The 13,880-nt window shown below is 33.7% G+C and overlaps 1 protein-coding gene across 1 annotated transcript in view; it reads right to left on the bottom strand.

Moving 5' to 3' along the window:
* Positions 1-2,848: 2,848 nt before the first annotated feature.
* The window catches only part of LOC129216754 (uncharacterized), a 174,281-nt gene continuing 163,249 nt past the window's right edge, over positions 2,849-13,880 (bottom strand). Inside the window, exon 11 of the mRNA XM_054850971.1 lies at positions 2,849-5,504. Coding sequence (XP_054706946.1) covers positions 5,111-5,504 — 394 coding nt within the window. The 3' untranslated portion in view covers positions 2,849-5,110. The remainder of the gene's footprint in view (positions 5,505-13,880) is intronic.

A 13,880-nucleotide genomic window follows, 5' to 3' on the forward strand; every position in this document is an offset into this window, starting at 1 on the left:
GTTCTATAATCAAATTAATTTATTAACGATAAGTTATTAGTTTATTCTAATTAACACGCTTTTATTAGCTTAACTTGTATGTTTGTGGGTTCAACTTTCCTTTGGACAAATATTCAGTGGCTTATTAAAATTACTTACATCGTACAAATCAGAGCTGCGAAGTGTAACAAAGTTTGCACATGAATTTACCAGAAAGCATTCAAAATGTCTGATGCAAATAATGCAGTAGAATACTAAGATACATTCCATTATAATAAAATAATAGTTTAAAAAACTAAAAAAACACGCTTTTGTAGCAAAATGAACTAAAAAGTAAAAAATAAAATAATAGTTTAAAAAACTAAAAGAACACGCTTTAGTAGCAAAATGAACTAAAAAGTTAAAAATAATCTTTGGATGACAAGTATATAAAGTAATTGACCAAACACTTAATTTTACTGTAATAAAAAAAACGTGGGGGGCTTCTTATCAGTTGCCTTAAATTTCTTCCACTTGTTATCTATGAAAAAATGTAAATAGGCAACCCCTCACGCTTTTTTTATTGCAGTAAAATTAAGTGTTTGGTCAATTACTTTATATACTTGTCATCCAAAGATTATTTTTAACTTTTTAGTTCATTTTGCTACTAAAGCGTGTATTTTTAGTTTTTTAAACTATTATTTTTAATGTAAGTCTTAGAGGCCCATTCAATTCAAACAGCATTCGATCGAATCGAATACGATCAATTGTATCTACCAATTGCGCAGCCAGAAATTTGAATTGCCTTACCCAGATGAAATTTCTCACTACGCTACAAGCGGATAGAATTCCATCGTATTGAGTACAACCCGAGTTGAATATGCCCTCAAAAGAAAGCAAGTCACTTTGAATAACTTTCAATCAACTTAATAATCAAATTTTCACAAAATTTTATTCCACAAGTAATTTTTTTGAAAAATCATACTGAAATAACAAAGTAGCAACAATACCTAGGAAAACTGTTGTCGTCCAATTGTTCACCAAGTTGAAGTCCAATTATAACATCATTTCAGGGGCATATTCAACTCTAACATAATTGATCAAATTCAATTCGAACGAATTCTACCAACCAAAGGAGTAGCCAGAAATTTCATTTGCTCCACCCAGAAGAAAATTTGTCGCTATTCGACTGGTAGATAAAATTTGATCACCAAACATAATCGAGATAAACATGACTCTAAGTCAGCATTGAAAATAACATAGTTTCAAGAGTTTAAGGGGAGAAACTTAGCTTTTCACTTTACGTTGCCAAAGGGAGCCTTTTTGAAACTTTTGAGTTTGAAAGAATTCCAGGGAAGAGTTCCCTGGAATTCTCTATTTCAGAGATTCAATTTCAAAAAAATTTCCGGCGGAGAGCACCCAAACTCCCTGATATCATTGAAGATCATCTACAATTGCATTTCTGGAATTTCAATTTCGGAAAATACCGAGGCGGTCGGTCCACAAACTTTTTCGCCCACTAACATTACCAAAGATCCTGAAAATTGCATTTTAAAAGTTAATTTCGAAAATTTTCTGAGAGAGCTCTCTTCTCTCATCAACATCATTGAAGATCATCTTAAACTTCGTTTTAAGTTCTACGATCATTTTCGAAAACACTCCAAGAGAGAGCCCTCGAATCTCTCCTCCTCACATTATCAAAGATTGTTTAAAATTGCAATATCAGAACAACGATTTCGGGCAATTTTTTTTTTTTTTTTTTGGGGGGGGGGGGGGCTTGTTCCCTTATCCCCCCACTTCTCAACATAATCAGAGATAGCAACTGCGCTTTTAAAAGTTTCAATTTCGAAAACTGGGTGGGGGAAGCATCCCTAACCTTTTCCCCCTAACATTACCAAAGATAGTCTAAAATGCATTTTTAAAGACTAAAATTTCGTAAAATTCTCGGGGGAGCAACCCCCAAACCCCCCATTCTTGAATGAATATTATGCTTACGATTAGGTTCATATTTCCAATTCTGTATTAGTTTTGACTCGCTTACTTCCCCATTTTAAAAATCCCCTCTCTGTATTTAAGTTGCATTTGAAAAAATTCAGATGTCACCAATTTCCTGAACTCAAATAATTTCGTCTCCTCGCTACCCTGTCCCCCTTTTCCGGGGGTTATCTAACCCCCGAGGCTCCCTGGTATAGTGGTACTTCAATTACTGCCAGCTCTGTGCACGCCCCTGCAGAAAACCATATGAGGCAGCGAGAAGCAAAAGGAAGTAAGTGGACATTTTCAAGTTTTGAGTAAAACGCGTTTAAAGATTGGCTCCTAGGTAGGCTTTCATTGATTTTGTTTTCTAAATCATGCTGTATAGCAGCAACAACCAGGTCTACTAGTACTATCTCTTGCCCTAAGACAAAGGAGAGGTTCCCCTACTATTTGTACTGGTTATCTCCAAATTTTTAATTTTGCCACTTACATCTCTTTGCTTCTCACTGCCTCATACGTAAGGGAAATCAGTGAAAAATTCCAAATAAGTAGCGTCGAAAGAGCACAGTAAAACATGTTTTTGGACACATTAGCTATTTGCCGTCGAGACCCCGTTTTCGAAAACTGAAGTCTTAAAGTCTGCCTATGTTTTTAGGAAAGTCGCTGAATTTTGTGTGTTCCAAGTTATTTAATAATGAATTTAAAATGAATAACAAAAGATTTAAAAAATATTTGCATTTGTTAACTGTTGAACATTGTGAGGCTTTCTTAAATATTTTGGATATCATTTTCTGCTTCTGTTTTTCAATTAAACTCTACTTTTATTAAGTTATATTAAGCGCAAAAAATAAAACCTATTTGAAATTAATTAGTAGTAAAAATGTAGTTGCAGCAATAAAAGAGCCGTTATTAAACAAGTATTTTATTAAATAATAACTTAATACAACACAGCATTATAATATACAAAAATTTTCAGGAAGCATGACATCAAACCTTCTATCACAAACGTCCAGGCCATTCTTCGTAAAATAAATCTTTTTGGCAGATATAAATCACTTATCAATGTCATTTTACAAGATCTCACAATGCAGTACATAGTTTTAAAATAAAATAACACAACACAACATTAAGTTATAGCGAAATCCGATTGTATCGAGTGTTTGATATCCAACATTTGAACCGTAAACTGTGCCAAGAAGAAAATTTTGCTCAAAATATTTTTCAGCTACAATATCTAAGCGCTTGATACAAATGTATTTCTATCTTTTCTGATGATATATCTATTGATAAATTCTATTTTGGGTTAATAACTCAATGCTAATAAAATTACACTATTATAAAAAATCAGCTATTCAACATTACAACATGAGAAACAGTTTTTGAAAATTTGTTTTTTCTTTGGTAATTGTGTAAGTTATATTAATGCTACAAATAATTATTTCATCTTGGAAAAATCTAACTTCGGACGAGGTAAATTTTTAAGATAAAAATAAAATGATTGAGTAATTTAGTTATTCGACTCACAGTAAATTCGACTCCATATAGCACAGCTAAATAGATGTCATACGCACACAATAAATATTATTTAAGCGAAAAAGGACAAAAGAAGTTGATCACACAAATATACGAAAGGATATAAACATGTATGAAAGTTGTACCAAAATTCTGTTAGGACCAGTAAAGTGTTTTGAAAGGCTAATTATTTGGCATCGAGTTTCTAGTATCTAGTAGAAACATTAGTCTACAATTGAATCATTTTATAATCAAATTAAACCACACACAAAATATCTGAACACAGAAACGTTATCAAATATTTAACAATCTAGGTCTTAGTTGAGTAACAGTTTCTAATAGTGTTTTGAGAGATTTAAAAAAAAAGTGTGACCAAATAGTTTAGTTAACAATTTTGTGGACTTTCAAATGTAGCTCATCGTCCCTTAAAGGACGAAATGCGTTTTTTTACACTTAATATCTCGTAAAATTTATGGTTTTTTACCGGCAGCTGAGATGACTGCGTAAAAACCAAAAAAATAAGCTTTCTTATTGAATAGTTTCCACCTTTTCAGGCATTTTGTGGTTCAAGATAAAATTTGCTTAGAAATTTCGCCAAATTTTCTGTGGTTCACCATATTTTTCATAACCAACTGCCAATTTAACACTTTTATATTTATGAGATTGTTTTAAGACACATTAAAGTAAAAAGGATAATTTTTCTTAATTTTGTAAGCAACAACATTTTACAAACTCGGATTTTTCTCCAACATAAGAATAAGGTACATTATGTGGAGTTTTGATGGTATTAAACGTCTATTTTTTAAAGGTTTAAAATATTTTATCCTTACTAAAGAGAGTATGTCAAACACAACGTAAGACCATTAATACTGAAGCACCTTACTGTTCGAAACAACGAATTTTACATTTACAGCATATCCCAAAAAACTAAACTTTCAGTTTTGCATAGTTACTTTCCTGAATTTCGTCTTTTAGCCAATAAGTCTTTCAGGATTGTAATCGACACCATCTTATACAATAGTCAGATCATTTGCGATGACAACATAAAGCCGAGAAGAATATGTTTATTGGTGCTTCGGACATCACTAAACACTTGTTGCAGATCTCTAAATAATTTATATTCATAGGAAAGTGTAGAAGATCTACTTAAAAATAGTACAAAACTCTGACGAAAGTTTTTTTTTGAACAGTAGCTTGACTACTGCACAGACACAAGATCCACGGACTTTGTTGCAAAGTGGGTGTCATGCAAATTTGTAGTCCCGATTTTTTTTTTTTCATTTACTGGGCAAAGATCAGTTACTCATAGATGTAGAACACATTCTTTAACCAATCAAACTTGGCATAAAGCAGTTAGATAAAAAACAAACGAATAAGCCGACAACTTTGCATATAAGGGTCTCTTCTCCACAAAGATATGTTCTATTCATTCTTAGGCCAACACATAGTTACAACGAGGGAGTCTTGTGGATTGCATTAAATATCTTAGAATCTGTAAGCAGCTGGTTATCTTGGATTATCAGATACTTGAAAATAAGTACTACTGACAATTTAAACGATTAGCTTGTTTCAGAGGTAGATGTAACTTTCACCAACTTATCTTGGTGTCAGTTGGCTGTACCTCCATCAGAGCAACTGTGAAGTCACCTCAAGCAAAGTCCTGTCATACAACCTTGTCGTCCTGCAACGGCTGCTTGTCTTCTTTCGATGGATAGAATCCATTCCCCCAGAAGTGCAACAAGGGTCCCCTTCCACAGTGGAACCGTGGTCTCAATCTGTTTTTATTAGCGTCGTAGTGCCAGACGACATTTCCAGTCAACCCCGAGAGAGCCAACGAAACCACAGCCACGCATCCCGAGAAAATGAAGATGAGGATGAGAGGGATGTAGTACGTGAGGGGTAGGATGAACATCGGAATCAAAGAGATCGGTGTCACGATGGCGATAAAGATGCCCGGGATGAGGAAGAGGGTGGAGCAGGTGTCTGTGACGCACTGCAATCGCTGACGCTTACGCTCCACTTCGATTGGAGCTGGCATAAACTCGAATTTACGATTCCTGTCAAGAGAAAAAGGAATTAGAATTTACTGAATAGAAATACATTTATGAAAATAAGATAGTCATTTATAAGTAAATTTGATTGGTGTTTATGATATTTAGTTTACCATACGTTTGAGGCAGTGAGAAGCAAAGGGATGTAAGTGGGCATCTTCAAGTTTCGAGTAAAACGCGTTTAAAGACAACGTCTTAGGAAGGCTACCATTGAATTTTTTTCTAAATCATGCTATACAGCAGCACCTACCATGGCTATTAGTACTATCTCTTGCCCCAAGACAGAGGAGAGGTTTCCATACTATTTGCGTTGGTTATCTCAAGATTTTTAATTTTACCACTTGCATCCCTTTGCTTCTCACTGCCTCATTTGTAAAAAACTTAACCCATATTGTGAGAAAAAAAAAAAAAAAAAAAAAAACGTGGATGTACAAGAGGGCTAGAGTTAACTAAACCAGCTGAACTGAAATACTGTCGGAATGTTGGGCTACCTAGCCTCCAAAAATTTACAATGTGCCCCTTGACTAAAAAAGTTTACAAACCCTTGGTCTGTAACTCATTTTATTTCCTATTATTCAAAGCTAATGTTGTTGCTGTCTTGTGCCAGCTAGGCTGGCATTTGGGGTGCGCTGCTTCACTTTTCCAACTGCACCGTAATTTGGCGTGAAGTCCGACTTCCACAGTACACACATGCCATAAGGACCCGTTTATAGGATAGGCAACCATTCACAGCACAACAATACATGCACACAAAGGAAAGACAAGGACAGGAAGTAGAAAGTACGTCCATGCTCTAGCCGGTCATAGCTAATACTTCGTACTAAAGTAAGTGCATCATAAAATGCCTTACATATCAAAAACATATTCTTGTAGGAAAACTATCATGAAATCCCCATTGTAATAGTGTTACTTTTCTGAATAAGAGTAATTGCTAGTAAGGAGGGTTTAATTTCTATCAGAAGAAGCGCAAAAACCGGAGTCTTCAAAATTTAGTCACAAATCCGTCTAATACAGTAAAACCTGTGAAGTTGACCACTCTTGTAAGTTGACCACCTGTCGAAGTTGACCACTTTTATCAATCACGGAATCAGCCATTACCATATAAATCAACATCTGTTAGTTGACCACCTGTTAAAGTTGACCACTTAAGTAGTGCACCGTAAGTGGTCAACTTACACAGGTTTCACTGTACTTGAAACCTCACACAAAACTGAAAATAAGTCAAGGAACTGAGCTCTCGTAGCTCCTATGCAAATTAAGCCCTGCTGCTAAGTAAACAATATGTGCTACTAAGTTATAAAAACTATTAGAAAGTCAAAAATCAGAATTAATTAGGACCACAGGTCGTGCACATTTTCAGATTGTTCGGATTTTCGAAAATAACCAAGAAAATACCGTTTAGGAAAACAGTATGTCATGTAATCAAACAACGTGGTTAGACAATATGAATGTACATCACATACCAATACAGTACAACGCTACAATATTTAAATCAATTTCTAGCAAAACGTAATAAGAAGTAAGTCTTTTCAAAAAGTTATTAAAACTTCATGGGAGTAAGTTCGGATTTTTGAAGTTTCGGATTCTTGACGTGTCGGATTTTCGACACTTCGGGTTTTCGATGTTCTACTGTAATGATAAACAATATCTGCTACTAAGTGATAAACGTTATGCAGAAAACTCAATTTAAGACACCAGCGTCGAAACGCGCAAAAGAGCAGTTGTACAGTTATTTAGCGTAACTTTGAGTCAGGTTGATTAACTTTGCACAACTTCTAAGTTTTTAGTAGTATATTTGAACAGAAAACTATAAAGTTCAGTGCTGCACTGTCGTGATAACATATAAAATAAGTGTTTTGTATTTAAAAAATAAAAATGTGGGCAATATTGTTTGCAGTTCAGTAATCATTTAATAGTTCTGAAGTTACTGTATGGTATAGCTATTTTTGAAGTATAGTTGAAATAGCTATTCCTTACACTGTAATATTCTGAGTAATTTCATAAATGACAGACATCTTGTGATGTTATAAAGTCCAAAAGGGAAGTTTTAAACATTTAGTTAAAAAAAATCTACCTAAGGGTTGCACTGCTTTTATTAAAATAATTGAGCCAAATTGTCCGCATGTTGCAAACCAACAGCGCTAGAACCTTCTACGTAGTGACTATTGGAAAATGAGCGTTTGCGATTTAGCATAATTTTAGACAATCATGCAACACAATATTATTTATAGCAAAGATGTTTTATTTTTAATGAAATGTGAATAGCTTGGAATCACGCACGGAAACTTGAAAAATGTAAATTTACTTTTACCTTGCGTGTTAAAGCGTACTTCTTTTCGCAGTTTTAGTACCTGTTAGCGTGTTTGGTCATGCGTTTTATTTCTTCTGTGGTTTAAATTAGTCAACTGACGTCTGCCATGCCAGATAGCAATTTTGTTCAAGAGAAAATTGTCACCCTTTTGAACGCAAATTTTTAAAGCAATAGAACATCGTTCAAATGACATTATTGAATGCGAGTTACGAACTTCATTGACTTAATAAATACAGTAGACCCTCGTTTTACGCCGGTTTTTTTTTTTACGCAGTTTCGATTATACGCTGTTTAAGATTTGACACCTTTAATTTATTTTACGGAGATGAGTTTTGGTTTTACGCGGATGCGGCAATGCAAATAAGTAAAATTTTCCCCTTCTTTCAAAATCCAAACTCCTAAAGGTTTCAAATTACGCTTAATCAACTGCATTTTGGCGTGCTAATAATCGAGCTTGAGCCACTGGAGACCTTTTCATGCGATTGGTTCCAGAGCTCTTTCCAGAGGTAAAGTTATTAAACTCACACAGTTCAGAACTCTCTGGAAGAAGAGCTTTTAGGGCTGACAAAGGAGACCAAAATCAACGAGGATACCGACATCGGTGACACACAACCAAAAACGTTCACAGGGAAAATTTTGAGCCATTCCTAGACAATAGAAATAATCTTTCCGATTTGTTAGTGAATGAAGTTTCTATCATAAAAATGACGCAAGTGATCATGGATGCGGTAATGCTCTGCAAAGAATTACAGAGAGAAGTTCTTAATGACTGCCAAAAGACTATCATAGCCAGCTCCTCTTTATAAACAGAACACGAAATTAATTTATGTTTTCTTTATGCATGTTGTGCATAAAAGTCTAATTCAGTACACAATAAGCTTATTATACAATTAGTCATAACTAGAATGAAGTATTTTGTTTTCTAGGGAACCAAACCCCTATTTTAACACTAGTATTAGTCTCAATTTTCGCGGTTTCGATTTACGCGGTATTTCCGTGGAACGTAACTCCCGCGTAAAACGAGGGTTTACTGTATGTTGCGTTCAGTTTAGTGCCTGACAGGGAAATATGCATAAATTGGCAAAAAAAAGTAAAACATTATCTTATGCAGGGGCACCCAAATTTTTGGGAAGGGAGAAATTCTCAGCTCGCCGAATAGAACTCCAAATTTTGCTGAATTATGATAATTTTGCCGAATAGAACTCCAAACTTAACCGAATTGTCAGACATTAATTTGCCAAATAACGAAATGTTTCGGAGGTCACATTGACCTCCCGTAACCACCCGTCTGGGCACTTCTGATCATGCGCTTAAAACAAACTCATTGTAGAACTATTTCACAGTTGAACATTTTTTCACACACGTGACAGCTAGGATATGTTTATTTAAAATTACAAATTAAATGACAATTCGCAACTCCAATAAACTATAGGGGACGTTGCAGCCACTGTCTAACGCCGGATGAAAAAGGTAGAACAAACAAATGCCGTAACTTATAACTTGCTTCGAAGCTTAGTGATTGACAGTAATTTTCCATCGTGTTTGTGGGAAGCTTTCTTTTCTATTCTTCTGAAATTACAATTCACCACAAACTGTCGAAAGCCTGTAATTTACCCCAAAGAAAACACGTGGAAGGAATGGTTTACCTTTTTCGGTAGTATTGTTAATCACCGGAAGGTAGCGTATTCGAGCTCTGGAGTTGCGAATAGACGAAATTTTGTTGTTTATGGAATGACAAAACTATTAGTGATTTCTAAACCAAAACATTGTGTTCATTATCTTCAGAAATTATTATTTTTATTAAAATTAGCTGTCGCGTGCAAGAATGTGCGTAAAAATTGCTGTCGCGTGCAAAATGGCGGATTTTCGGTGGAATGGCTCTTTTTATTAGAACCTCGTATAACTAGTGTGATCGCAAGCGGATCACCTTCAGTAAATCTAAAATCCGGGTTAAAAGAAAGTGCTTAAAAATGGCTGCCAGGACATTATCGAATTTTTAACTCTGTATTTAAACATGAACGCACTTAGAAATTAACTACTAAATGGGATGCTTTTAATCAAGTCACGAGAAAACTACATAGCAATATTTTGAGAAGCTTGAGAATGGCATTTAGGGATATGAGATTTTCTGTTGTTGATAGCAAATTTAGAGATATCGAATGATGAATCATGTTAGCAAAAACACATAACAAACAGCCTATGCTTTACCCAAAGAGTAACCGTGGAACGTAATATTTTACTTTTTTTCGGTAGTTTTGTTAGTCATCGCAACAAATGTGTTGCGATGGGTAGTGTATTAGAGCTCTGGAGTTGCGAATTGAAAAGAAATTAAATTGAAATAATGGGTTTGTTTCCATCAGTCAAAGTACTACTTTTAGCTACTTAAATCGATAGAATGAACAAAAAAAAAAAAAAAAAAAAAAAAAAAAAAAAAAAAACAGGAGCGAGAAAATTTTTTTTATTTTCAAAACATTCATTCTTAATTAACTTTTAAAATGTCCGATTTTTCATGTAAGGCGTGTCTTTGTGACGTCAGAATGATGAACTGTGGCTCGCTACTCCACTGGCGCTCTGAATGCTTACGCTAGCTGTTTAACGCGTTTCCAGATTGTGATAATTAAGAAGCGAAATAAATATTGCGCTCTACGCTTGCTATCAACCATATCGTTGCCAGTATATGTGCGTAAAGAAATGAATTAAACTTTGAGTGAATGGTATTTCATCATTTGTGATGTCATGTGCAGAAACGTAAAAAATGAAATTGAATCTGTGCACCAATCAAAATAGTTGTTAGAAAATATTAAACTTTGAAAAAATAAATTTTAATGATCAAATCCTATGTTTTAAGCATGCTCTTTCAGAAAAAAAATATACTTTTAAAATTTTCGAAACGACCCCATTTAACTGCTTAAAAAAAGTCTTCTGTTTTTTTTCTTCATTTTTCTAGAATTATGCTCAGTATAGTATTAAAATATCGCTATTGTTACATTGATTTCATAGTGTTAAATGTTGAAATTATGTCTTTTAAGTTTTAAACGAGAAAAACTTTCTTCTTTTAAAATATTTCTAAGGCCTGTGCTGGCATCTGTAAATAACAAAATGTCTTTCTCCTCTATTGTTTTTTTAACACTTTTAATAAATAATAATTAAATTACGTAACCAAAATTGAAAATTATTTTATTGTTACGATATCGATTCATAAATACTAATTCTGATTTAATATCTTCCATTTCTTTTCGGAAAAAAAGCATATCTATTTTAAGCAAATTCTAGGAAAAATTTTTTACTTTTTCTTTCGTTTAGAGTTTTATACAGTGCACGGTTTGGTTTTTGATCAATTATTAATTGATTGTAATTACATTAAATGTTACATTCACATAAACCGAACTGTTCCAATGAAGTTCAGTTCAATAAAAAAAAAAAAAAAAAACGTGCACAAAGTTTCAAGCTATACTACTTAAGGCCCGATGATAGTAAAATTGCAACTTACGTTGGTCGCAAATTCGCGGAAGTGACATCTTAAATGGGCTATCATTTGATAACAATGTCGAGCTATATTGAAAAATTTGAAATTGAAAATGATGAGCTATCAACCATATTGTTGCCGGTATATGTGAGTAAAGAAGCGAATTAATTATTGTGCTCTGCGCTAATAGCATCAGTGTATTTCATCACTTGTGATGTCATCTGCAGAAGCGTAAAAGATGAAATTGAATCTGCGCACCGATTAAAATAATTGTTAAAAATATTTAAAATATTCCTAAGGCCTGTGCTGGCATCTGTAAAAATACTTTGTCAAATTATTTTAAAAATGATCAAATCCTATGTTTTTAAACATACTCTTTCAGAAAAAAAAAACTTTTAAAATTTTTGAAACGACCGCATTTAACTGTTAAAAAAAGTCGTCTTTTTTTTTTCCTCATTTTTCTTCGAATTATGCTCAGTATAGCATAAAAATATCGCTATTGTAACGTTGATTAAATAGTGTTAAATGTTGAAATTATGTCTCCTTTTAAGTTTTAAGCGCGAAAAAATTTCTTCCTCTTTTAAAATATTCCTAAGGCCTGAGCTGGCATCTGTAAAAATACTTTGTCAAATTATTTTAAAAATGATCAAATCCTATGTTTATAAGCATGCTCTTTCAGGAAAAAATACTTTTAAAATTTTCGAAACGACCCCATTTTCGTTTACATTTGTTTTAGGAAAAATGCAGTTGTTTTTGTTTTTAGCGGCTACTCAACTGGTAGTCGTATTGATAAGTTTTCAATTCTGCCAAGAATATGTCGAGATATTGAAAAATAAAATAAAAATTCAAAGAGCATGATATACGTTAAATGTCAGTGCACAGGGGAAACAAATGATCTTCTGATTTTCTGCTGCAAGCAAAGCCGTGCGGGTACCGCTACGAAAGTAAAAATGCAGTCGAGTCCCGACTTACGCGAGGGATGCGTTCCAAGACCCTTCGCGTAAGTTGAAATTTCGCGTTGTGGAAAAGGGTATGTGTAAAAACTTTTATAAATATACTCATACGATTAAAGACACTTGTAAACACCACCTCAAACTGTCAAAAACCATTTCTTAACTTTACATTACTGTTTCTCAAATAAAAAATTGAGTTTTTATTTATTGTATTTAAAAAAAGACCCGTTTAATTTAACATAAAAAACTGCTACGATGCACAAAATCAATGATCAGTGGGAAAGGAAGACGTAAAATAAACCACTACAGTACGTATATTATGTAGTAAGAAAAACAAATGCACTATAGTTGTTGAAACTTTCACTTTTTCTTTTTATCTTCACAAACTTTAAATGAAACAGCGCTCTTAGATGTGATTATATTTCATCAACTTTCCCATATAGACTGAAAAAAATAAATGAAAAATGAGGAGTAGTTATTTGTATAAGCGATGTTGAGACTAGTACGGTGTGGGAACTTCCGCTCTCAAGTGATGCCAAAGAGATGAATGTCCATTCACGAAAAAACCGCGACTCCTTTCGGAAAATTTTCATGTTGCGGGTGAAGAATTCGCGTTAGGAATAAAATTCTTTACCGGGGAAAAAATCGCGTTATAGCCATTTCGCGTAAGTCGGATCGCCTTGTAGCGAGAGTCGACTGTATACACGTGCTAATTTAACGATATTAATCTTTCACGCAAAAAGAAAAAAAATGTGAAACTTAATATTTAGAACGAAGGAAAAAACAATCTTGTCCTGCAAATGTTTTCTGTCAAGATCATTGGCAAGGACAAATAACATTTCCAGCTGCGAAGCAATTATAATTTATCCCACTGTGTTAGTGCACAATAAATCGAACCTCCTTTCCCTCATACTTCCCTGACACGTTCCAATATGAGATCGTAATTCATACGAGCTGACCCTTAGAAAAAGGAAGATTTGGTCATATTTTTTACCCTGGCAAGACTTTCTTTCAGCTCACTAACCTTGACTGAACGGTTTTGTTTTTCTTAATATTTCCTTTCCATGCAATTAAGGAGTTTTTTTTATTTGGTCATAAACAATCTTGACAATAGTGTTTTTAAATGTCAAATGCTAAGTCACGAAGTTTATTTCTGAACTCGTTGTCGTTTGTAAACATATGTAAGAATGTTTTTTTACATTTTCAGTGCTTTTAAAAAGGTAATGTTTTCTGTTTATTCATTGCAGCGATAAAGAATGTAATTAACGGAAGTTGTATAATTGGGTGTGCATACACATACATTTACATCTACACACACCACAATAAGAGGTTTGTAGGTGTGTGTTTGTTTATAGCAGTGCAGTTCTGGGGGAAACGGTAAGGCATTTGTATTTCAGTACACTAACAGAAAATGTGAAGATGTGTATTGAAAAAATAGTTTTTACAAATTTTCTCCACTGAAAATACTTGATTCAAAACTGTGAATCAATAAAAATTGCACTGTTAAAAGAAGTCATACTTTGTAATCACACTTACGAAATTTCATTTTATGCATAATTACAGACTATTTTTACTAGCCTACTATCACTAGTCTCATAACCGTAATATGATGAATTCAATTATTAGTCATACAAAAATTCCTGAGCAAAAAA

The sequence above is a fragment of the Uloborus diversus genome, chromosome 2 (genome assembly GCF_026930045.1).
Source record: "Uloborus diversus isolate 005 chromosome 2, Udiv.v.3.1, whole genome shotgun sequence".
In the NCBI taxonomy this organism is placed as follows: domain Eukaryota; kingdom Metazoa; phylum Arthropoda; class Arachnida; order Araneae; family Uloboridae; genus Uloborus; species Uloborus diversus.